Consider the following 23,522-nt stretch of genomic DNA (forward strand, 5'->3'; position numbering starts at 1 on the left):
AAGTTTTTTTTCACTTTTTTTTTGTTTAATTATTTACTAATTCTGTATTTTTAATTTTTTTTTATTATTTGCTTAGTTTTATTTTTATTTTTTTATAGTTAATGAAACAATGAAACGAACGCAACGCGTATTTTAATTATTACTTTTTTTAATAATGCACAAAACTACGAACTACGACGACGACGGACGTACGAGCGAACGAACGAGCGGGGCGAACAACCAGGTGTGATGAGAATGCACGAACGTGCAACGAACGTACGTTGGTTTTGGTTTGTTTTGTTTGTTTTTTTAGTAAAGAAACAATAATAATAATAAATAAAAGAATACAATTAGAATTCAGCAAACTCTTTGGCGCACTTTTCGGTGCTTGAGATCCGCAGCGCCTCTTCTTCGTAATCATCGAAATTACTGGTATCACCGGGTCCTTTACACCGTGGCACAAATGGTGCCTCAATTTTCTTTTGGAAGATCGCTATCCAATCTGTGGAGGCAAACCATTTCTGATTCTTAATATCGTTAACGCCAGCCTTTAAATTGCCATAGCGTTTGGTCAGATCCACCTGTAAGAGGTTGCGCAATAGATCCTTTAGATCAGAGCCAAAGTGTGAGGGAAAACGCACTTTACCCGATACGATTTTCTCGTAAATCTGTATGGGTTGATCGGCAAAGAAGGGTGGATAGCCAGCGGCCATTTCATAGACGAGCACACCGAGGGCCCACCAATCGACGGCCTTGTTATAGCCCTTCGAGAGAATAATCTCTGGGGCGAGGTATTCGGGTGTGCCGCATAGAGTCCAAGTGCGGCCCTTGACACGTTTGGCAAAACCAAAATCGGTTACCTTGAGGTAGCCCTGTGAGTCGATAAGCAAATTCTCCGGTTTCAAGTCACGATATATCAAGTCGAGATAGTGCAAATACTCAAAGGCGAGTACGATCTGGGCTGCGTAGAAGCGCGAATGGGGCTCCGAAAAACGACCCACTTTGCGCAGATGCGAGAACATCTCACCGCCGGGTACATACTCCAGCACCATATAGAGGTTGGAGTTGTCCTTGAAGTGATAGCGTAGGGAAACCAAGAAGGGAAATTGTATGGCCTGCAGAATACGCTTCTCGTTGAGTGTGTGTTCGACCTGCTTTAGTTTGACGACCTTCTGCTTGTCGAGTATTTTCATGGCGTAATAGTCTTTTGTCGGCTTGTGTTGTACTATCATGACGCGACCAAAAGAACCCGTACCCAGAGTCTTGATGCGTTCGAAATCATCGAGACAGGCGGTATTTGTGGGATTGCGGCGCCATTTTTCCTCAAATTCTTCTTTGGCCTGTTCGAGAAACTCCTTGACAGTTTCGGCAGCATCGACCTTCTTGTTGGATGTCGTGGCGTTATTACCCATTTTCGAGATGGTACCGGTGAGCGCTGATAGACGAAAGGTTGCTGTGGCAGACACTTGAGGGGCGTCCGAACTATCGCTGGCGTTTGCTGCCTGGGCGTTAGTAAGTGACGAAGTTGAGGCGGAGTGTGCACCTGTAGGCGGAGTTATTTTGCTGGATTTTTGCTGCAGCAACGACGACGACGATTGTGAGGGCGAAGTGGACGATGCCTGCGGCCGAGCAGTGGCAGAGTCCAATTTATTGGCCGTCAGCGATGGCGACGATTTGCTAGACGACGCGCCTGGACTGCTTGGCTCAAGCTGCTTGGCTAGCTGTGCGGACGACTCCTGCTGCTGTGTGCTCTTTGTAATGTCCTCGCCTGCTGCACTAGATGTTTGTGGAGTTTTTTTCTTTTTTAAAAAGCTTAAAATATGTTTCGCAATTTTGGAAATTTTTCAAAAAACTTTGAGAAATAAAATTGTTACTTTTCTAAGTTTCGTTTTTTTTTGCTTTTTTTAGACAACAGCGTTGGGAGGACAAACGCTGGTTTTGAGAACTATTAGTTTAAACAATTTTCTGGCGGATATAAGTTATTTGTTGTTGTTTTTTTTTCGTTTTTAAGGAAGATTTTTTCTATTTCTTTGCACTTTTTAGCTTATTATTTAATTTATTTTAAACACTGTTTTATAATTTTGCAATTTTAATTTTAACTATAATGAGAATAAGAAAAAAAAAGAAATATGATTATGAATAATTTTCTTTGATTATTTTGTTGTATTTTTTTTTTTTTTTTCTTTTTCCAACAGAAATGTCAAGTAAATTGCATTTTCCAATTAGTCAATCTTTGTTTCGTTTTTCGTTTTATTGTTGTTGTAGAATGAACAAGTGTTTATTTTTATAGTTTACATTTTTTTGTTACATACACACACACACTTCCATACAAACTAATTTCGCTCACACATTTTTTTTCTTCTTTACACACTTGTCATTCTCAGTTAAGTGATGTCAATGTTGCTAGTTAAACAAGAAAAAGTACGAACAAATTTAACAGAAATTGTTATGCAAAGCTTTTAATTTTATGTTTAATACAAAATAAATTGTTACTAGATTTATAATTAAATTTCATAAAATTATAACAAAAGTATTGTATAACTTATTATCATAAATAATCAATTAAACTATTGTAATTTATTTCTAACAAAAAAACATTTGAAAACCTTTTATCATAAATAACGCCAAATTTGGCGATTTTTAAGTTTTTTTTAATTTACAAAAGGAGGTGAAACCTTTACCCAAGTTAAATTAGTTGAATTTTCTAAAATTTTGGAATTAACTTCTTGACTTCTTTTTATGTTTCAGACTAATTCGATTTATATAGAATTTTATTTTCAATTTTAACTTTTTAACAGAATATATGACTTCAACTATTTAACAAAATTTCGTTTGTTTGAAAATCGATTTATAGAACCCTAAATTATTGTATTGATTTTGACATATTAAATTTTTATACAAGACAGCTGATCAATAAACTACAGTTATTTTATTATTGCGCCAAATGTAAGAAAAATACATTTTTTTCTTAAAAGCTTTGCTTTAGGTTTCGTAATAAATATTATTTTTTACATTTTGTTATATTTTTATCATTTAGTTTTCTTTGCAAACACTTGTTTGTATTATTTAGCAGTTAATATGTGTTTTTTTATTATTTTATTACTTTTGTGGCTGTTGCTTGTTCTTTTTTCATTTTATTCTCGTACTCGTTTTATTACGATTTTTTTCTAAACGAATGACTGCGTAAAGGAAGTTTGTATGTATGTGCATGATTATCATTTTTTTGTTCATTATATTTTCGCTATGTACACATTTTTCAACTAATTTAGCCTCGATTTTTTTTCTACACAAAATTTTCTTTTTTTTTCTTTTAACAATTAATTTAAATTTATTTTTATTATTACTAAATTTTTAACAATATTTTTTTAAATTTCATTTTGTATTACGTTTTTTCATTTTTATTTGCATTTGCTATTGAATAATCGATTTTTTTTTCTGTTCGTATAAGAAGAAAAATTCCACTTAAATCCAATTAGAGCACAAAAATGTTTCTTCCAATTTGTTACGAACCTTTTTTTTGCTTTTGTTATAAATTAAACTTGTTACTTTTTAATAAATTTTATTAGATTTCACTGAGTTGTTGTTTGTATATATAAAAATGATTTGCGACTTATATATTGCAACTTAAAATTAAATACAATAATTTGTTTTGTAATTAATTGTAGTTTAATTATATTTTCTTTTTCTATTGAAAATTTATTTTTTTTCTTGTATCTTTATTAGTTGGAGAAAAAAATTAATACACTTTACAAAAATCCGCGAACCCGTTACGACATGTCAAGCTTCGGAATACAGACAGAAAACTGAAAAGAAAAACGATAAGAAGTTCTCCTTCATTCGATTTCCCCTAAAAATTTATCATAATTTTCTTTATGTCACATTCTAATAAATGAAAATGCAACCCTGTCTAAAGCAGGGATGTATGTAGCGTTTTCAAATTAGTGCTTTTAGCACTGTGTTTATTACTTTTAAAATCTATCCACTTAAAATATACTGACTTAATGCCTAGTGCTTTTAGAACTACTTTGGTGTCACTAAATTAAGATAATTCTTATTTTTAAAATATTTGCTTTGAAAATCAATATTTTTAATCTCACGTATTCCACTTTTAATTAAATAGTTGAAAATTTATAAATAACAGAAAACTTTGCCGGCTTATAGAGGATTTTACACCGTCGTTAACATTTTTAGTGTCAGCCAACGCCGTTGTTAATATTCCTTGGCACAGGGCTCTGAACACGTGTTGTGTAGATTTACAAAACGTTTTCATTTTCTGAAGCGTATTTCCCAAAAGATCCTCAGTGAAGCAGCAAGCAGAGAGGTTTCTCTAAAGTTTCTTTAACAAAAATAATAAATTTACTTAAAAGTCCCAAAAACTAAATTAACAACATGGTAAGTTTATAAACAAAAACTTCTAAGTAAAATTTCAAATTTATAACACAAATCTTTTCTTTATTTCATGCAGACCGAAGAAGTTAACTCAAAAGCTTTCCCCTTGGCCGATGCCCAATTGACCGCTAAGATTATGAACCTGTTGCAACAGGCCTTGAACTACAACCAGTTGCGCAAGGGTGCCAACGAAGCTACCAAAACTTTGAATCGTGGTTTGGCCGATATCATTGTCATGGCCGCTGATACCGAACCCATTGAAATTCTTTTGCATTTACCATTGTTGTGTGAAGATAAGAATGTTCCTTACATTTTTGTCCGTTCCAAGCAGGCTTTGGGTCGTGCCTGTGGTGTTTCTCGTCCCATTGTCGCTTGCTCTGTGACCACTAATGAGGGTTCTCAATTGAAGTCTCAAATCACTTCAATCCAGCAAGAAATTGAAAGACTATTAGTTTAAGTTATGTTAGAAAAAGTATTCCACGTGTTAAATACTACCGCATTTTGTACAAATAGTGTTTACAAAGAAATGAAAAAATCGTTTTAAGAAAATTTTAAATAAAGAAAAAATATGTGTTTTTTTATTTAAAGATAAACAAATTTGTGTTAAATTTATTTTTTAATTTTCATCAGATTAGTAACATGTTTTTAAATATGCAATTAATATGGGTTGTATAGTTTTAAAATTTTCATTAAATGGTGAAATTGTGTGTAAGGTTTTGTGTCGAATAAGATTTGTCAGCAGCCCGGAAATCTAAACTGTTATGAGTTTTTTAGTTTTAAGAAGTCATGTTGTTATATTAAATCCGAAGACCTGGGGGGTTACACTGTAGCTTGATTCGAAAGAAAATTTGTTTAATTTTTATGTTAAATACATTGTGTTTAAAAGAAATACGGAGTAACCCCTCTGTTAAGCGCTCTTTTACGAAAGAGCCTGACCTACGCACTCACAGTCTAGCTAAATACCAAGTAACCTATGGAAGGCACTCAAACCTAATCATTTGTTGTTGTTGTAGTAACAGCTAAAACTATACAATTATCTAATTGGGGGTTCTACATCAATGTCCAGGCCTAAAAATTGAGCTACTTCCACTTCATGTGTCCATAAATCCATTAGGCAGTGTGAAGTAGGGTTGGTTGAGCAGTTGCTTATATGGTGGGTGTCATGACCACATGCAGGACATTCGTTGGAGACGGCAGGTCTATACGTGACCAGAAGGCATTGAGCCTGATGCTTTATCCCAAACTTAGTTGTGCCAGAACTACTCTTGTTTTCCGCGGCAGGTTTTCTTCCGTGTCTGCTATGGGTGGTGGGCGACTTCTAAGTACGACATTCATGCGGTATCCGCGGAATTTATAACGTCTCTATGAATGTCATTCAAAGCTGCCGAATATGAGGACTGAGCCACTGGATCCTACATATATCTGCATATGTTTTCCTTGTATATACGAAGATCCTTCCTGACAAGCCTCGTGGGTGCATAAAACTGTATGTTATGTTAAAATTGGTATAACTCCTCCGATGACATTCCATGAAAAACTGGTCAACCTGATATTATGTTCCTTGTCTGGGAGGACCTTCGTTTCCTCCTGCAGGTGGTGTTCCGAGGTAATTTGTAGTCAGCCTGTTATAGTCCTTAGGGCGACATTTTGGCAGCTTTGAATGTTTCCCCACTGGGTATCACTGAGCGACAGTGACCACACTGGAGCAACATAATTAACCACTAACCGACCAATCGTTTTATATGTATGTAGTTTCTATATCTATACCCCAAGTGTTGCCGGCTAGCGCTTTGAGGACCTTGTTTCTACTTCGCAACTTGTGCGTGATTGCAGTGGTGTCATTTGTTGTTGTAACTGCCTAAATTAAACAATGTTCCATTTGGCGCAACCTATGTCAAACTTAAATCCAAAGAAGTTTTGCATTTCTTAGATTTGTAACAAGTTCGACCACATAAATGGAACAAGTTTTGAAAGAATATCTAGAATCTTTGATCAAAATAAATATACTCCCTGAAGTCTCCGGTTTTTCGGAATTTCAGTACCATATTGAGAATTTTATACTAAATCAGTAAAAAATTGAGAATTTAGTACCCAAAACAAAGTACATTTGTACCAAATTTCGAATACCGTAGATTTGAAAGTATATCAAGAATCATTGATCAAATTAAATATACTCTGAGAAGTCTCCGGTTTTTCGGAATTTCAGTACCATATTGAGAATTTAATACTAAATCAGTAAAAAATTGAGAATTTAGTACCCAAAACAAAGTACATTTATAACAAATTTAGAATACTGGAGTTAATTGAAATTCGTCGGAAAATTGGTGTACTCCACCAGAACCACATTAATAAATACCAAACCCTCAGTTTATATATGTATGTATATATTTATTTGTTTTTTTTTTTATTGTTTTATGATTTTTTTTTAATTATATTATATTATATATATATATTAATTTTCTTGTTTAAGTCTAATAACATTGTGTATGTGTGTGTGTGTTTGTTAAGTTCTTGTTTTTATAGTTTGTTTGATTTCTGTACTATTTCTTAATTATTCAATATTTTTGCTACAATACAAATCAATACAATCATGTCCAAAAAAAGAACAAACAAAAATGTGATCATTTCTCTGTTAAAAAGTAGAAAGGATCACGTTTTTTTATCGTTTTATTCAATTGCATTTTGTTAGTACATAATAATTTATTGTTGTTTTTATTGTAATAATGTTTATATTTGTTTTCTGTTTGTTTTACGATAACTATGGTATTGTAATAAATATTTCTTTTAATAATCTTTTACAAGATTTATATTAATTTGCAGGATTTGTTTTAAGTTTTTTTTAACAGGATAATTGGTTTATTTTTTAAGAGGAGTTGAAGTGAAGTTTCATATTTTTGTTGTTTTTGTCTATTTTTTAGCAATTTGCACACTAGTTTTTTTTTTGTGGGAATTTAAAATTTTAATTTAATTTTCTCTCTTTTTTGAGATAAGTTTTTTTTCATTATTTCTTTTTTACAATACGGAAATTGCGGAAGTGTTAGGAAAGTTTTGGGTTTTGTTTTTTTTTTATATAATTTAACATAACAGGAGTGAAAAACTAACAGGAAAAAATAATATTATTTATATATATATTTATAAAAAAAAAACGTAAAGAAGGAATAACATAAAATCCACAACAAGTCCAAGATACAGAAGACACGTTGAGGTTTAGAAATTACTTTTTGTTTCTAAAAAGAAAAGATAAAAAAGAAAACAAATAAAATAGATTAGTTTAAATAAACATTAGATAAATAAAAGAGATAACAACAGCATATCGCTCTAACATAAACAATTTAACAACAAAATTTTCCTCAAAAATAATCTTTAAAAGCAAAACAACAATATGTTAAACAAACAAACAAACTCACCTAATTGCTCTATCCATAATATTATTAATACGTGTTTCCGAATAACCTGGTACTAGTTTGTGTATAATTTCTTTGAGAAACAGATCACTTACGCCAGGACGACTGCGTTCGGCCAATTCAAATACCGATTTTAAATCGGCTATGTCCAAAACATTCATATTTTTACTGGAATTACTGCTATATTTACGTTGTATCTGTAATAATTAATATAAACAAAATAAAAATTAAAAAAAAAAAACTTTTTTCTTTCTCTTGTATTCTTATTTTAAAACTTACATCAGAGAGTATGGGAAAGAGGAAATTATTTAGACATGGACTATTGGTATTTGTTATAATACGATTGCCCACTACACCACCACTGCTGCTGCCACCACCACCACCACTACTACCCATATTTTTATTATGATTCACATTGGACGTAGTGGGTGAGTGAGCTGTAGTTGTTAGGGACTCATGATTTATAAAGTCTCTATTGGCATGTGTATTGCCATTGTAAACATTGCCCATACTGCTGCTAGTAGCTAGCATATGACTGCCGCTGCCTGATGAGGAAACAGCAATTGAAGAATGTGAAGCTGCCATAGTACTGCGCCGCAGAGATCTATCGTCTTCGTCGTCACGTTTACTATGATCCAATAATTGCAACTGCAAAAAGAGGGACAAAGGAAAGAAATAAAAATAAGTTTAATTTTGCTTTAAATTCTTAAAATTGTAATAAATTTTACAATTCAGTACTAATATTGCAAATTGTACTAAATGCTCCATTTTGTACAAAAATTTCAAATTGTACCAAATTTTGTACTGAATTGAATTTAAGGAAATATTTTTTTTATAAAATTGTCCTAAATTTAAAATTTTGTACTAAATGTATTTTTTTGTACTAAGTTTAAAGCTAAGTATAAAATTTAAAATTTGTACTAAATTTCCAATTTTATACTAAATAAAAATGTTTTTTTAGTTCAATTCTGTACTAAATGCTCAATTTTGTACTAAAATTTTACTTTTGTATTAAAATTTCAATTTGTACAAAATTTCACTTTTGTACTAAATTTCAATTTTGTACCAAAATTTCAGTTTTTTACTAAAATTTTTCTTTCGTACTAAAATTTAAGTTTTGTACTAAAATTTCAGTTTTGTACTAAATTTTCAATTTTGTACTAAATTTTCAATTTTGTACTAAATTTCCATTTTGTACTAAAATATAAGTTTTGTGCTAAAATTTAAATTTTTTTATTAAATTTAAGTTTTGTTCTAAATTTTAAATTTTTTACTAAATTTTCGTTTTTGTACTAAATTTTAAATTTTTAACTAAATTTTAAATTTTGTACTAAATTTCAATTTTGTACTAAATTTTCAATTTTGTACCAAATTTTCAATTTTGTACTAAATTTTCAAATTTGTACTAAATTTTCAATTTCCTACTAAATTTTCAATTTCGTACTAAATTTTCAATTGTTTACTAAAATTCTATTAAAGATTTCAGATTTTGTACCAAATTTTCAATTTTGTACTAAATTTCAGTTTTGTTTCAATTCGTTCGTTTTTATACTCAATTTTCATTTTTGTACTAAATTTTTATTTTTGTACTAAATTTTCAATTCGTTCGTTTTTATACTCAATTTTTATTTTTGTACTAAATTTTTATTTTTGTACTAAATTTTCAATTTTGTACCAAATTTTCAATTTTGTACTAAATTTTCAATTTTGTACTAAATTTTCAATTTTGTATTAAATTTTCAATTTTGTACTAAATTTTAAATTTTGTACTAAATTTTTAATTTTGTACTAAATTTTCAATTTTGTACTATATTTTCAATTTTGTACTATATTTTCAATTTTTCTACTAAATTTTCAATTTTGTACAAAATTTTTAATTTGAAAATTTCAATAAAAAATTATCAACTTTTTATTTGGTACTAATTACAATTTTGCATTAAAATTTCACTTTTGTACTAAATTTTCAATTTTGCATAAACATTTAAATTTTGTACTAAAATTTCACTTTTGTTTTAAAATTTATATTTTTTTACAAAATTTCAAATTTTATACAAAATTTTCAATTTTGCATTAAATTTTGTACTAAAATTTTAATGTTGAACTAAATATGTAATAATATTTCGATTCTGAACATAATTCTCCATTTGGTACTAAAATTTCTTAAATATTGAATAAAAACATTTGTTAAAAAAATGGTGGGGGTCAAAGGTCAAACTAAGAAAAGTAATATAAATTTTGACTTTTAACGAAAATGTCGGAAAAGATTATTTTTACAAAAAGTTTTTGATTTTTTTAAGAAATTTCAGTTTTTCAATTATGGAGGTTTGACGAAAAATCTAAATTTAGTAAAAATTTTGATTTGTAGTAAAAATATTGTTTATGTTGAAAAATACATTAGTAATTTTTAAGACTGCTTTTTTCTGAATTGTGTAGTAGGGGTCAAAGGTCAACCTTTTATATTGAATTTGGTTAAATTGAAAGAATTTATAAGAAAAATTAAAACGTTAAATGAATGTTTGATTTTTGTTAAATAATTTCTTAAATCAAATAATTTTTAAGACAGATTTATATGAATTGTTTAGTAGAGGTCAAAGGTAAAACTTATATATTGAATTTTGTTAATATTACGACATACTACGATACACATCGATTGTGAATTGGGCAAATTTCTCCATAAAATGCAATTATTATGATACTCTCGACATTTAAATAGTTTACGTTAAAGTTAATGATTTTCAATAGTGTTTTCCCATCTGTTTTGCTTCTCAACTTTTCAAATAATAAACAAATATTACTTAATCTTTCAATAGATAAAGATGAGAAACTAACATTAATTTTTCACCATAAAATTATTTAATACTATTTCAGCAATCTGTTTAGATTTCTATTCTATTATAACTGTAAGGGTCTATTAAAAAAACGTACAATGTTTGTCGTCATAAACGGTTTTAAGCGATAAATGAAAAGTGTTAAGTAAATAATAACAACAATATAATCTAGAAAAAATAACAAGTACTTATAACAAACTCATTAAAGATTGTTTGTTAGTTGATTAACAAACAAAATGGCTAAATACGAAAATAGTTTGCTTTTGAAAATGAATAGAGAGGTGGTGTCGTTGCAATGAGAAAATGTTTGTGAAGCTTAAGGGTATAATATGGGAAAGTACGTTAGGATTATGCATGTTAATAAAATGGTTTGCTAAAGGCTCTAGAATATGTAAAAAATTTAAAATTTGTAAGGTTAAAGGTTTCGCAACCCGCGTTATTAAAAAAAGTAATAAAAATTTAAGTAAGTTTCACATTTTCCCCTCTTATGTCTAAGACATATAAGATTTTTATATTATACCCTTGTTTACACATTGAAAAAGCAATTCTTTACAGAAGATTATAGTTATTTTAATGCATTTTTTTATATATAAATATAAAATTTATACATTTTTTTCACCTCTTTGGTTCTAGACCTTATGGAAAAGTTTTAGTTAGATTAATATTATCACAAAGCAAACAGTAGGAAGAGTAGTTAGTGTTATTTACGTTTGGTGTGTTAATTCATTATAATCTTAAATGATTAGGAAATTTAAAGAAAAGCATTACCGATGAACGTCTCTCGATTTCGGCATCCATAGATGCGGTACGTGTAGGTCTAAGATTAACCTTCTGTTGTTCTTTATAATTGGAACTAGACGAGCTGGATTGCATAGCGCCCATAGCGCTTAATTTTGTTGAATTTTCTAAATTGCCAGTCGAAGCGGCATGAGCATGTTTTTGCTGCTGATGCTGTTGGGACGACGACGACGAAGAAGAGGAGGAGGATAATTGGTGTGAAGAATGTTGCTGTTGGTGTTGTTGCTGCTGTTGCTGCTGATGATGATGATGAAGATGGTGATTCGATTCCCGAGTGTTAGCTGAGGCATTAGCCACATTTGAGGACGTTACAGTTGTGACGGAAGATGGCACCATCGATGGTGTGTTAGAGGAAGAGGTTGCAGCTGATGATAAAGATGACGAGGACGATGATGTGGGTGTGGTTGCATTATTGGGCGTAAGGCTGTTGTCACGTTTTTGTGAATTTAACAAAGAGCTGCTAATATTTGAAGCACTGCTGCTTTGTTGATGTTTGCTATTAATATTGCTGCTACTGCTGCTTAGTAGGCTAGACTGCGTTAAGGTATCACCTACACCCTGGGCTAATTTATCCATTTTAAGTTCTTGCTCTTCGAGCCTATTGAAGTGATTGGAACTCATTTTATGGGCATCACTATTTACATGTAAACCTTTAACGGTCATTATCCAGGGTTCATCGGTATTGCAGCCCGGCTTGGAATCATCACTATAAAAAACAAGACATTCACATCCATATTAATTACAAGTGATTAGTTTTAAAAATTAAAAAAGTAAAAACTTACGAGTCCGAATTTTCAGATTCTGTTTCACTTTCATCGCCTTTTTGTAGTTTCCATTTTTTATAGCGATCAATCAAATCAATAAGGTACGAATTTTTCTTAGCTTTTTTTATAAAAGGATACTTGAGTAATTCTTTCGCTGTGGGGCGCTGCAATAAATAACACAACAACAATAACATCATTTAAAGAGATTTACTTTTATATATTCATTTAAACTATATACTTACATTCTCGGGATCCTTGTTAAGGCACGCTTCAACAAAATCTTTAAAGGATTTCGTATAGTTTCCCGTCAATTGTGGCGGATTATTTTTGGGTATGAGAAATAAGACACGCATGGGATGCAGCTCTGAATTTGGCGGCTCACCTTTGGCCAATTCTATGGCCGTTATACCCAGCGACCATATATCGGCCTTGGAATCATACATAGACTGTTTTATAACCTCGGGTGCCATCCAGAAGGGTGTACCCACAAATGTATTGCGTTTCGAAGTGGTGTTTGTCAACTGACCGGCCACACCAAAATCAGCCAATTTAACATCACCCATTTCGCTAAGCAAAACATTGGCCGCCTTAATATCACGATGTAATTTTCTTTCCGAATGCAAATAGTCCAGACCCTTGAGTACTTCACGCAATATAATTGCTATATGCATTTCTTCGAAAGAACCAGCTTTCATTAGATCCAGAGCTGAGCCACCACCCAAATATTCCATAATAATCCAGAGTTTTGTACCCTTAAGAAAGGAGCCATAGTATTTGGTGACGAAAGGTGAATCGCACTGCGATAACACCATAATCTCCTGTTGAATATCTTCGATTTCATCTTCGGCCTCTTCTAAATCAATTATCTTAATGGCTACCACCTAAATAAATTGTAAAATGTTATAGAAATATATGCAACAAGTTTATTTATTTAAGAAAATCTTACCTGTTGTGTGCGATTATCAATACCTTTGAATACTTCACCAAACGATCCCTTGCCAATACGTTCCTGTTTTGTGAAGATTAGCTCCGGGTCGACCTTTTGCTAAATGAAATGTTAAAAAATGTTAAAGTGGAATTATGAAAGTTTATTTCTATAGATGAGAAAAAATTCGAGCCGAACTAGTGCTGGAAATAATATAGAGCTAAACTAGAACTAAACTAGTACGAACGGGAAGAGAACTAGAACTGCTCTATAACTGAACTAGAACTGAACTAGAAATGATCTAGAACTGAACTAGAACTGAACTAGAACTGAACTAGAACTGAACTAGAACTGAACTAGAACTGAACTAGAACTGAACTAGAACTGAACTAGAACTGAACTAGAACTGAACTAGAACTGAACTAGAACTGAACTAGAACTGAACTAGAACTGAAACAGAACTGCAAAAGAACTGAAATAGAAAAGAATGAGAAATGAAATAGACCCAATTTAGAACAGAAATTTCAATGCCGAAAATTTGTATAGTTTTAAAGTTATACTTTGGTTTTAGATATCTAATTTCAAAGAAAAAAATATTATCAGTTTTAACAAATCTATTATTTTTGCAATATCTTTCATAAATAAGTATATTTTTTAAAATTAAATTTATTAATGATTGTGTACTTACACCCTATACAATCCCTACACTTCCCCTTAATTATATAAAATTCCTCTAAACTCGACAGCCCTAGAAAGTTAAATAAATGTGTGTGTTTGTTGGTAGGTAAGACGTTTATAAAACGAGTGAAAAAAACTTAAATTCATAAGAATGTGGTTAAAAAGCAAAAATATGCGATAAAGTACAAAAAATGTATATAAAACAAATAGTAATTGATGATCTCATTTTTTGGCAGCGCTGGTCGAGAGGAGGTAATGGGAGTAGGCAAAAGGTAGCCCTTATCTTTAACATTATGAATAACAGAAATAATTTTCCAAAAATAAGAAAAATAAAAAAATTACATACAAAAGCAACTTTAAGATCAGCTGCTTTAGTAGTAAACTCTCAAACTCACCTCTGTCCACGACATAGTGGTGGTGGTGGTGCTGGTGACGTCGGGCAGCTGATGAAAGCGGTGGCACTGTGTCAAACTGCCCTTGCAGTCGTTGCAACTACTGCCGTTGTTTGGAATACTAAGCTATGGCTTCCTCTTCCGCCTTTTACGAGTTTTGCAAATACAAAAAACAAAACAACAAGACACTTCTCCCTTAATTGAAACGACAACAATGATCCAGCACAACGTCTACTTCCGTAAACATCAGCAGCAGCAACAATTGTAGCGGCGGCAGCAGCAGTAGTAGTAGCTCTAACTCTAGGCATACACAAAAACCACACTCGTTGGAACGGCGGTATGTTGTTCGAGTTGTTAGTGAAGAGAAGTAGAAGTGCTAGAGTTATATTAGGCTAGTCAGCTAGGTGTGTGTTTGTGTGTGCGTGAAATGATCGTGGGACCCCTTTTTTAGTTACACCTAGTCTGTTAGTCAGACAGTCACTCACTCACAACAATCACAACTGATATTTATTGTCAGCCAGCCAGGCAGCCAAATAGTCAACAATTGGGACTTGAACGGGAACAGTTTGGCTCTCTATCTATCTATCTATAGTATTGTTTCTTGTGCCACTTCTTTTTCGTGTTAGCTGTTGTTTCGCAACTTGCTGCATTCACACCAGCCACAACATACATACACACATTGAAAAAATTTGTATTATTTTTATATATATTTTTGCTTTTTTGTTTTCTCAATACGATTTCTTTACGCTACGTTTACAATTCGTTGCCAGCCAATCAGTCAGCCCAATCTTTTGTCTGCTGTGGCCCTTAATTTAGGTTTTTCCCTTTTGAATTTTTCGTACTATTTGTCTTGGAGACAAATTAACAAATCATTTCTACACTTGGCTCAATTTTTATTAAATTATTTAACTGTTCGTTTTTTGTATGCTCTTTGCATATAAATTAGAATCAAATTTGGAATTCTTTTTATTTCTAATCTGTGTCGAAAGACAGATCTTGTTTTACCACTTCTTTTTCTATTTCATTAATTTCTTCCACTTGCTTTGTTTTCAATTTGTTTTTTACTGTCTGTTCGCTCTTTTTTTCGTATGTGGATTGTCTCTCTTTTATGTTTTTTTTTTTGTTGTTTTTGCTCTTAAATTGTGACAGCCTTTTTTGTTAATCAACTTTCTTTTTTTCAACGTTTGTGATTTTGCAGATTAGATTTGTTACAAATATTTTCTTTTCAGATGCACTTTTATTTAAGAATGATTAAAGTTAAATGTTTTACAAAAATATGTTGTCGTATTTATTGTTATAGTGAAAATAAACTAATTTTTTATGTTTATTAACAATAGCAGTTATGTAAATAAGTCAAATAACTTTACTACTACAATTATTCTTTTGGTGTTTTTGCTCTTTGATTCTTTACTAATTTTGTCTGTCTTTCTTTTCATGTCAGTAGCACATGTATGCTATATATAAAAGCTAAATGCTATGGAATGACAGCTGACATTAAAAGAGATGCCACCGTGTTAAAAATACGTTTAGCAAGTTAAAAAACTTTGTAAATAATAATTATAAATGTTTAATAATGTAGTGACTCGCTAAAAAATGGTTATAGTTATTAAGATTATCATTTTTTTAAGTTTAAAGCTCTTAATAAATGCACGATTTGAATTAATTTACCGTTATTTAAGTTATCTTTAACTACACTAACTGCAACCCTGTTGTGGGTTTTGTTTATTCTCAGTTTTCTTTCGTTTGACATTTTCATTAGTTCGCGGGTTTTGCAAGCTTTAGTAAAATTTTTCTTGTGTGTTAAGTTAATATTTTAAAATTATCATAAATGTTTACAAAATAAAAAACATTAGATTTAAACAGCTAAAATCATACATTATATATTGGTGCTTTAATTGAATATGAAAATCTGTGTGAAAAAATTTTATAAAAATTAAAATTAATAGCTAGTGGTTTAGTGTACCACTAAATGGCCTGTTGTATTAGTAATTTGTGGTATAAATAATCAAATGTTATTTTATGCTATAAAAGTTATTGCAAGTGAAGAAAATTAGGAAAAGTGTAAAGTTTTTATGTGTGTAGATAAATATTTGCCCAAAAATGTATTAATTAAAGTTAACAAACAAATTGTTCTTCAGTTGTTTGTTGTGTTGTTCATTCTTCTTCTTTTTCTTTGGAGTTATTCGTGTGCTTTTTTCATTTCTTATATATGCAAGATCTTGGGCTATGAAAACCTGTTAATGAGTTTATGCAGCTGCCAGCTTTTTAATGTATGTATAATTTTGTATTTATTATTTTATGTCTTCTTCTTTTTTCTTTTCTTTTAATGTTCGTTTTTATATCCTTTTCCGTTATTTGAAATTATATTGCATCAACTTTATTTCCTTTTCCGTTTACCTATTTAAATTAAAATATGGGTTAATAAAAAGTCAATTTAATTTTTAATTGGAACTAAAATTATGAAATAAAGTTGATTCATTAACTGTTTTTAATTATTATACATACTTATGTTCATATATTATTAATTAAACACTAAAATATTTCACATATTTTAAGACGTCGTTAATGTTACTGAAAAGAATATTTAAATATGGTTTATTAAAATTTACGATTTTTCCACGAAAAAGAGCATTTAGTTTTTCCCATTTAAACATAAATAGAATTTTATTTATTTTTCGAAACGAATCCTTTTTATTATACCAAAATAGCGTATACGTATAAACATATTATCTTTGTAAGAAAATCATAAAAAAAACTCAAAAAGACCTTTTTTGTTCATGATCCAGCTTTTTCAATTGTTTTGGTGTGTGTTTTAGCTAAATTGTTTTAATTGATTAACATTTATTAATTGTTTTGTGTTCTTTTTTCTTTATTTCACTCTTTAGAGTTTTCTTAGCAAAAAACTTTTGTATGTAATACTCATATGTATCTCACATATATGAAAAATATTGGTATGTGAAAACTTGGTTGAATGTTTTGTGATATAATTTTGAAGTTTTTGTAGCGCGCAGCATGTGATTATAACAATTTATGTTAAATTATTACATTTCCACTTCCGTTATATATATATTTAACTGAATTTACAGGAGTTTTGAACAATTTTATTAGTTTTTCTGAAAGCTATTAACACGTAATGCTTATAAAATGTAAGAAAAGTGATTTAATACTGATTTTATTACAATAGATGACATATTTATGAAACATTTAAAGTTAATAATTAATATTTATGTATTTTGTTTGCAAATTCGTTAAACATGATATCTTTAAATAAGTTGCAGTGGGTGTTTAAATGAAAATATTTTGTCTTGACTAATATTTTATGTAGAACAGGGTGACCCATTACTAACATTACCGTTAAATAATTTAAATGTTAAATTAAACTTTTTCGAATGTTATGGTTGTTTTTGAATTTATTTTTAAATGATTTATAAAATTTTTTAGATAAGAAATTTCAATATATTTTTCGGAAAATTTTATTGTTTTTTAATAAATTTTAAATCATTTATAATTTAACACTTTTTGTTTTTAAACAAAAAAGCTTTCATTTTTTATGTTTTTATTAACAATATTATTGTACAAATAACAATTATTGTTTCTCTCTGTCTTAAATAAAAATAATGACTGTGTTAAAATGCCGACAAATAAAAGATTTTATTGAAAAAGAAAACAAAATACATATTGTTAGAATTTAACAAAATCTCTATAATATTCTTATATTTCTATGAAAATATTAGTAAAATATTTAAGAGTATGTGAGTAAAGCAACAGTAGTTGGTTAGAGTTAAAAGTATAGCGAAAAAACGTAGTCAAATGGAGTCAAATTTTCAAACCTTCAGATTCAGGTTTTCATATTCCTTTATGCTGTTGATCCGTTTTTTGATCCGTAGTTTTCTTTGCCTGCTTATTACTATACATTTTTATTTTAAGCACACTGTCTTAGTGTACGTGTGTGGTATTTAAACAAATATTTGTTAAATAAAAAAATCCTTAAAAAAACAACAAATAAAACTTAAAAAAGTGGAATATTTCATATAGCTTTTTTATACAAACTTTTAAAAAATTCTGGTCATCTGTAGTTTTAAAATCTCAGTTAAATACTCATATGTTCCTCTTGTATATATGACGAAATTCCCTATACATATATACATACACATGTAGATATTTAGCTATATACATATGTTTGTTTATTTGTATGTGTGTGTGCGTCTGTGTATATATAGATGTTTCAGTGCAGTTTTTTGAAAATAACATGATGACCATTTTGCTGCAGGCGTTACGTGTTATTTGTGTTTAGTCAAGCGTTAGGAGAGAGCTAGAGCATCATAGCAAACAAGCACTTCAAACTCCAAGCATTCACTAGATTTCCAGGATTTTATTTTTCACAAATACCTACAAATGTATGCAATGCTCGTACATGAATGCAGATATGACTAAAACTACATACATATACATTCATTAAATTATTCCTGTGTTTGTGTCTGTTTTTGTATGGGGATCCTTAACTTGTTCATACCTTTAATAAATCCATGGATTACATTTTAAACTTAGAGAGGTCATACAAATCTATGTTTTTTGTTTGTTTTGTTAGTTATTCCAGTCAGCAGCTGGTTGTTATTACTTAGTTGTAACATGCCTATTGAAATATTTTTCATTTTGGTCATTTAAATATATTTGTATATAGAAATATGCTTGAAATTATCTTTAGGGAGTATTGTTTTGCCATAAAAATAAAACGGTTCTCCCTCCAAATACTTGTAAATATACCAGAAAAATACTTCTAAAATCTAAGATAAACATTAATTCATATCATTTCTGTTTATATGTTTTAATGCTGTCGAAAAAAAATCCCAACATTGTACTATTATGATTAACTTAAGTATGTCTTAACAGATTCCAAATGTTTGTGCACATATTTTCCACAAATATTCTATATTCCATTTGTAAATTGTTTGTAAATCCAAGAAAAGCTTAAGCTTTTTTTTGACTGCCCCACTCCAACAAAAACGTAAAAAAATGACAAAAATATGAAAAGAATAGAATTTAAAAAGAATTGTAGAATGTTGTAGTCTTAAAGCAACAACAGCTACATACATAGGTCGTAGCTATTGCTATTTAAAAGAAACCTGTAACCAAGACCTTTTATTAAGCCAATGACAAACAAGTTGTGGAAAAAAGGCAAGTTGTCGTTTTACATAATATAAATGGAAAATATATTTATAAGAGACCAGCCGAATAAAGTGAAATTCCATAAAAATACTTTTAGGCTTAATTTTAAACTATTTATAGCGATCAGCTGTTAAAATACAAAAAGCTCCATTATTTTGTATTTCCTTAGTTGACATAAACTCCAGAGAATTGTAATTGACATAATAGTTTTTATTGTCAAAACAAAATCCCTGCATCTCTACTAGACTGTTTGCTCGCAGTGAACTAACACGACAACAAATAGCTTTTCATATTCCAAGATTACAGCGAAAGAACTATCTCCTTAACATAGACGTAAAAGGTTTAAAGCTAACAGCTTATACTACAGACAATTTTTGTTTTAACATAAATATAACTGTTACTTTAACATCATGATTCGTTGCTGAAGCACTCTGAACTTGGTGCTATAGTAATCCTGGGAAATAGAGGTACTAATACTAGTGGTCAAATGATGGGGCCAGATACTACGGCAGTTTGTTGACTGCAAAATTTATCTTCCAATGATAACTGTTACTTTAACATATGCCCCAGGACATGTTTCCTTGGTGAAGCACTCTAAACTTGGTGTTATGTTACTAGTGGTCAAATGATGTGATCTGGAACTGTATGTTGAGTATGAGTTAATACTTATCACAAGAACAGGTTATAAAGTTAGTCAGGCAATCTCTGTTCATATCTGCACACTTATCTGCTGTGTATTCCCTGTGTGTAAGGAAGCTACATCTTGGCTTCCCAAATACATTTCCGAAACAACAGAATTCCATTCCAGCACTGTAATTGTGTGTACACATCAAATATGATCGTTCTTCGACGTCGCCACTACGTTTCTGGAACAACAAGAACCCATTTCAGCAATTTGGTTGAGTGCATGTTATCTGGCAAGGTTTCATATGTGGTCTGAAGATTGCCGAACATTCCACAACTGTAATCGCGAAAGTATATCAAGTGCTTATTCCTTGCAAGTCAAAAAAGAGAAGTCAATTAAACGTCTCTGGATTACACTATGGTCAAATGGCCAGATTGTGAGATTAGACGCCAATGTTAAAGTACTCAAGGTCTTAGTCACTTTAACACCAACCGGGATATATTGCCTTGATGTACTCCCCGCCTTTTAATGAGTTTTTAACTCACGGCTGATGAGAGTTTCTTATCCGGCTCTTCAGGAACCAGTTGAAGGGGATTTATCTGAAACCCAAAATATTAATGATCTTTCAAAGACTGATGTAAGCCTTTCTGTTGTCGTGCAAATAAGTGCATAATCGTGGTCGGGATGTTAGATTATTATTAAGGTCTCTAGGTCATCTAACAAATAAGTGAGTTTTTAACTTATCTGAATCAGTTGGCTGCCGAACTTGTACTGCTCTGGTACTTAAACTGAAATCGTCGAAATTGTATGTCCGTTCAAGGTGCAAATAGTGCAAAGTCAAGAGTGTGGATTAGCCAGTTTTGTGGAGATTTTAAAATGATTTAGACATGTTTGATGACCCGCTGCCAAACGGGACTCTAATGTAAAATGCAGCAATCGGTGACATATTGGATTATAAGCGGGTAATAACTTTGTGATTTTGTCTTTCTGACTTTAATGATTGAACACTTCTTATGATCGAGGAATATATGTAAGATTACACCAATAATTACCTGCTATTACGCAGAACGATCTCGGTGGTAAAGACATAATGTAGCTCGAATATTTGAAAGAAAAATTAGGCATTATTTTGGCATAAGCCTTGTTTTCTTTAAGTATAAGTAGCATACGAAGAAGTCTCCTAAATGCGGAGTTATTTCTGAAGGAGAAATTTATCGATATTTAGAAACTTTAAAGTCTATTTGGTAAGTCAGACTCCCTTAAACTACAGACAGACTCTAGATAATGAGTTCTTCGGGTAGACAGAGGAAAACAGATGTATACTGCAAATAAGTATAAACGTTTGGTACCAAATTGACAACAATATGTTAATAATTTTTCAATAACATCAATGCTGAAAATATGAACGGGTAGTTGTCAAATTAACAACAAAATATATATAGTACACAACGTAATCAAATAAAAAATAATAATATAATGTGTTGTCAAAGTGACAACGCTATGTTGTCAAACAGAACATTGCATTGTCGAAATGACAACGATTTATTCTCGAAAACAAAACGATTCGTTGTCAAAATCTTTTATAAGGAATAGTGTCTTGAACAAGTAATTCATCTAAAGCTAAAACTCTTGCCCCACCGAAACCTTATTCGGCCGCCGCACAAAAGTAACAACCATCAAATATCAAAATAAGCCTTGACATGTTTAAAAATGTTATTATTTGTTCAATGTTGCTTGTGCTGTTAGTGGTTTCTTTCTATCATTCCTTCAACTCACTAACCAACTCTATCTCTCAACGTGTCTTGTGCATACATATTATGGAAATAATATTCTTGTCAGGATTAAAAGCAGTACGTGACTTGAAAACTAAAATATTTACTATAACTATTGCTGCTATTTGAAACAATAGAAATTCTAAGGGAATTTGAATAAATGAAACAGCAACGAAAACAAATAGAAGTAGAAAAAAAAACAAGAAACGGAAACATGATCGTTCATTTGGGGACGAATATAGTCACATATTTCGATTGTGTTTTTTTCGTTTTGTTCTGTTGTTTATCAGGATACAGTTTTCCTTGGCATGGTATACATAACATATGTTTAAAAGGACTGTTACTTATTCAAGGATTCTTTTAAAAGCTTATCAGGTTGTTTGATCTTAACATGTTTTTCTTTTCGGAGCGAGAAAAAACCTAAACAGTCATGATGACTTTTAGCTTAAGTCAAGGAATTTTTGAATGCTGTATGCAAAACAAATATTTGTGTAAATTCCTTTATTCACCACCACGTTCCTATAGTCTTTTTAATTCCTTCTGCTTTTTTGGTCACATTTTTCGTTATTTGCCTTATAACATCAAACAGTTTCATATTTCTCAATGTTAACTCTGTTTGTTGTTTGTTCACAATTCATCTATTTTTGACTTCAAACTGTTGGCTTTTTGTCATTCCTCTCGTTTCGTTTTGTTGTTTTTTTGTATACGAATATGTCATAGTACATTTGTATCAACATGTTGTAAGTAGCAAAAATATTCCAGGATATACGTGTTTGTTAAGATATCCATATTATTATCACGTATCATTTCATCTTTGTTACACATACATATAAATATCATATACAATCTATTTATTTTTATGCATCTAGTTTTTACATATTTATATGTAAATAGTACAACCTACAACTACAACTTACGAAACAAAAATTTTATATAAAAAATTGGCAAACATACTTGCTTGCTAAGAGAGAAAGGAAACAAAAAAAAAATCCGTTTAAATTTAACCATTTTTAAGTTCCTGTTGTTAAAGTTCAATAACTTTTAAATGAAAAAGTAATATCAATCAATATACACATATTCCTTTTTTTTGCCACAGTGAAAATAAAAGTTTTTTCTTGCCATCTATAGGGAATAATCATATACACATGTAAATGCACTTTATACATACATACATATACACATAACTAAATCAAATAGTATTGTAGGCAAAATATTGAATAATTAAGTTATTACATTCTTCTGCACGATAAGATAAAAAAAGAGTCATTCAACTTTTCATTATCAATGTAGGTTAACTTTGCCAATTGCAGGGGTTACTTCAATCAATAGTCAGTTAATTATTTGTATTAAATTTAGTACCTGCAGTGGGCATTTAATGTTTTTTTGTTTATAAAGCAATACTACTTAACATGATTACGATAAGCTGAAAATAAAAAAACTTTACAATTAATGAAACAATTTCCTCGTGTTATAAAATTAAATAATTTAATGTTATAATTAAATATAAAAGTGAGAAATAAAAATAAATACACTACACTCTATTCTATTTTATAGTTAGGATTTGTATAGAGTTTGTTCTATAGTTTAGTCCACAGTCTAGTCGACAGCTTATTCTAAAGTCTGGTCTCTAGATTAGTCTATAGTCTAGTTTAAGCTTCCTAAAGTGTATAATAAGCTCTGGTCTAACCTAGAGCTTATTAGTCTATAGTCTAGTCTATAGTCTAGTCTATAGTCTAGTCTATAGTCTAGTCTATAGTCTAGTCTATAGTCTAGTCTATAGTCTAGTCTATAGTCTAGTCTAT

The 23,522-nt window shown here is 30.4% G+C and overlaps 3 protein-coding genes across 3 annotated transcripts; 1 reads left to right on the forward strand and 2 right to left on the reverse strand.

Moving 5' to 3' along the window:
• Positions 1-67: 67 nt before the first annotated feature.
• Positions 68-2,072, reverse strand: LOC111680287 (cAMP-dependent protein kinase catalytic subunit 1). Its single transcript, XM_023441922.2, has one exon. It carries the CDS (start codon positions 1,389-1,391, stop codon positions 330-332), a length of 1,062 nt encoding a protein of 353 aa, XP_023297690.1. The 5' UTR covers positions 1,392-2,072; the 3' UTR covers positions 68-329.
• Positions 2,073-4,210: 2,138 nt separating this feature from the next.
• On the forward strand, positions 4,211-4,955 carry LOC111680289 (NHP2-like protein 1 homolog). Its single transcript, XM_023441924.2, has 2 exons — positions 4,211-4,371; positions 4,445-4,955. Exons 1-2 carry the CDS (start codon positions 4,369-4,371, stop codon positions 4,823-4,825), a joined length of 384 nt encoding a protein of 127 aa, XP_023297692.1. The 5' UTR covers positions 4,211-4,368; the 3' UTR covers positions 4,826-4,955.
• A 2,397-nt stretch (positions 4,956-7,352) lies between these two features.
• On the reverse strand, positions 7,353-15,563 carry LOC111680293 (serine/threonine-protein kinase 25). Its single transcript, XM_023441927.2, has 8 exons — positions 14,161-15,563; positions 13,109-13,207; positions 12,405-13,043; positions 12,181-12,326; positions 11,369-12,104; positions 8,052-8,420; positions 7,776-7,969; positions 7,353-7,595 (listed from the first exon to the last, which is right to left on the reverse strand). The coding sequence occupies exons 1-8, from the start codon at positions 14,173-14,175 to the stop codon at positions 7,583-7,585; spliced, it is 2,211 nt and encodes a 736-aa protein (XP_023297695.2). The 5' UTR covers positions 14,176-15,563; the 3' UTR covers positions 7,353-7,582.
• Between the last annotated feature and the right edge of the window lie 7,959 nt (positions 15,564-23,522).

The sequence above is a fragment of the Lucilia cuprina genome, chromosome 2 (genome assembly GCF_022045245.1).
Source record: "Lucilia cuprina isolate Lc7/37 chromosome 2, ASM2204524v1, whole genome shotgun sequence".
Taxonomy (NCBI): domain Eukaryota; kingdom Metazoa; phylum Arthropoda; class Insecta; order Diptera; family Calliphoridae; genus Lucilia; species Lucilia cuprina.

Excerpts from the sequence above, each read along its gene's own strand:
- LOC111680287 (XM_023441922.2), bottom strand. The coding sequence starts at position 1,391 with ATGGGTAATAACGCCACGACATCCAACAAGAAGGTCGATGCTGCCGAA.
- LOC111680293 (XM_023441927.2), bottom strand. Across the intron at positions 12,105-12,180 it reads GAATCTGAAAATTCGGACTC|TGATGATTCCAAGCCGGGCT; the intron begins GTAAGTTTTTAC and ends TGTTTTTTATAG. Across the intron at positions 7,970-8,051 it reads TCTTTCCCATACTCTCTGAT|ATACAACGTAAATATAGCAG; the intron begins GTAAGTTTTAAA and ends TAATTATTACAG.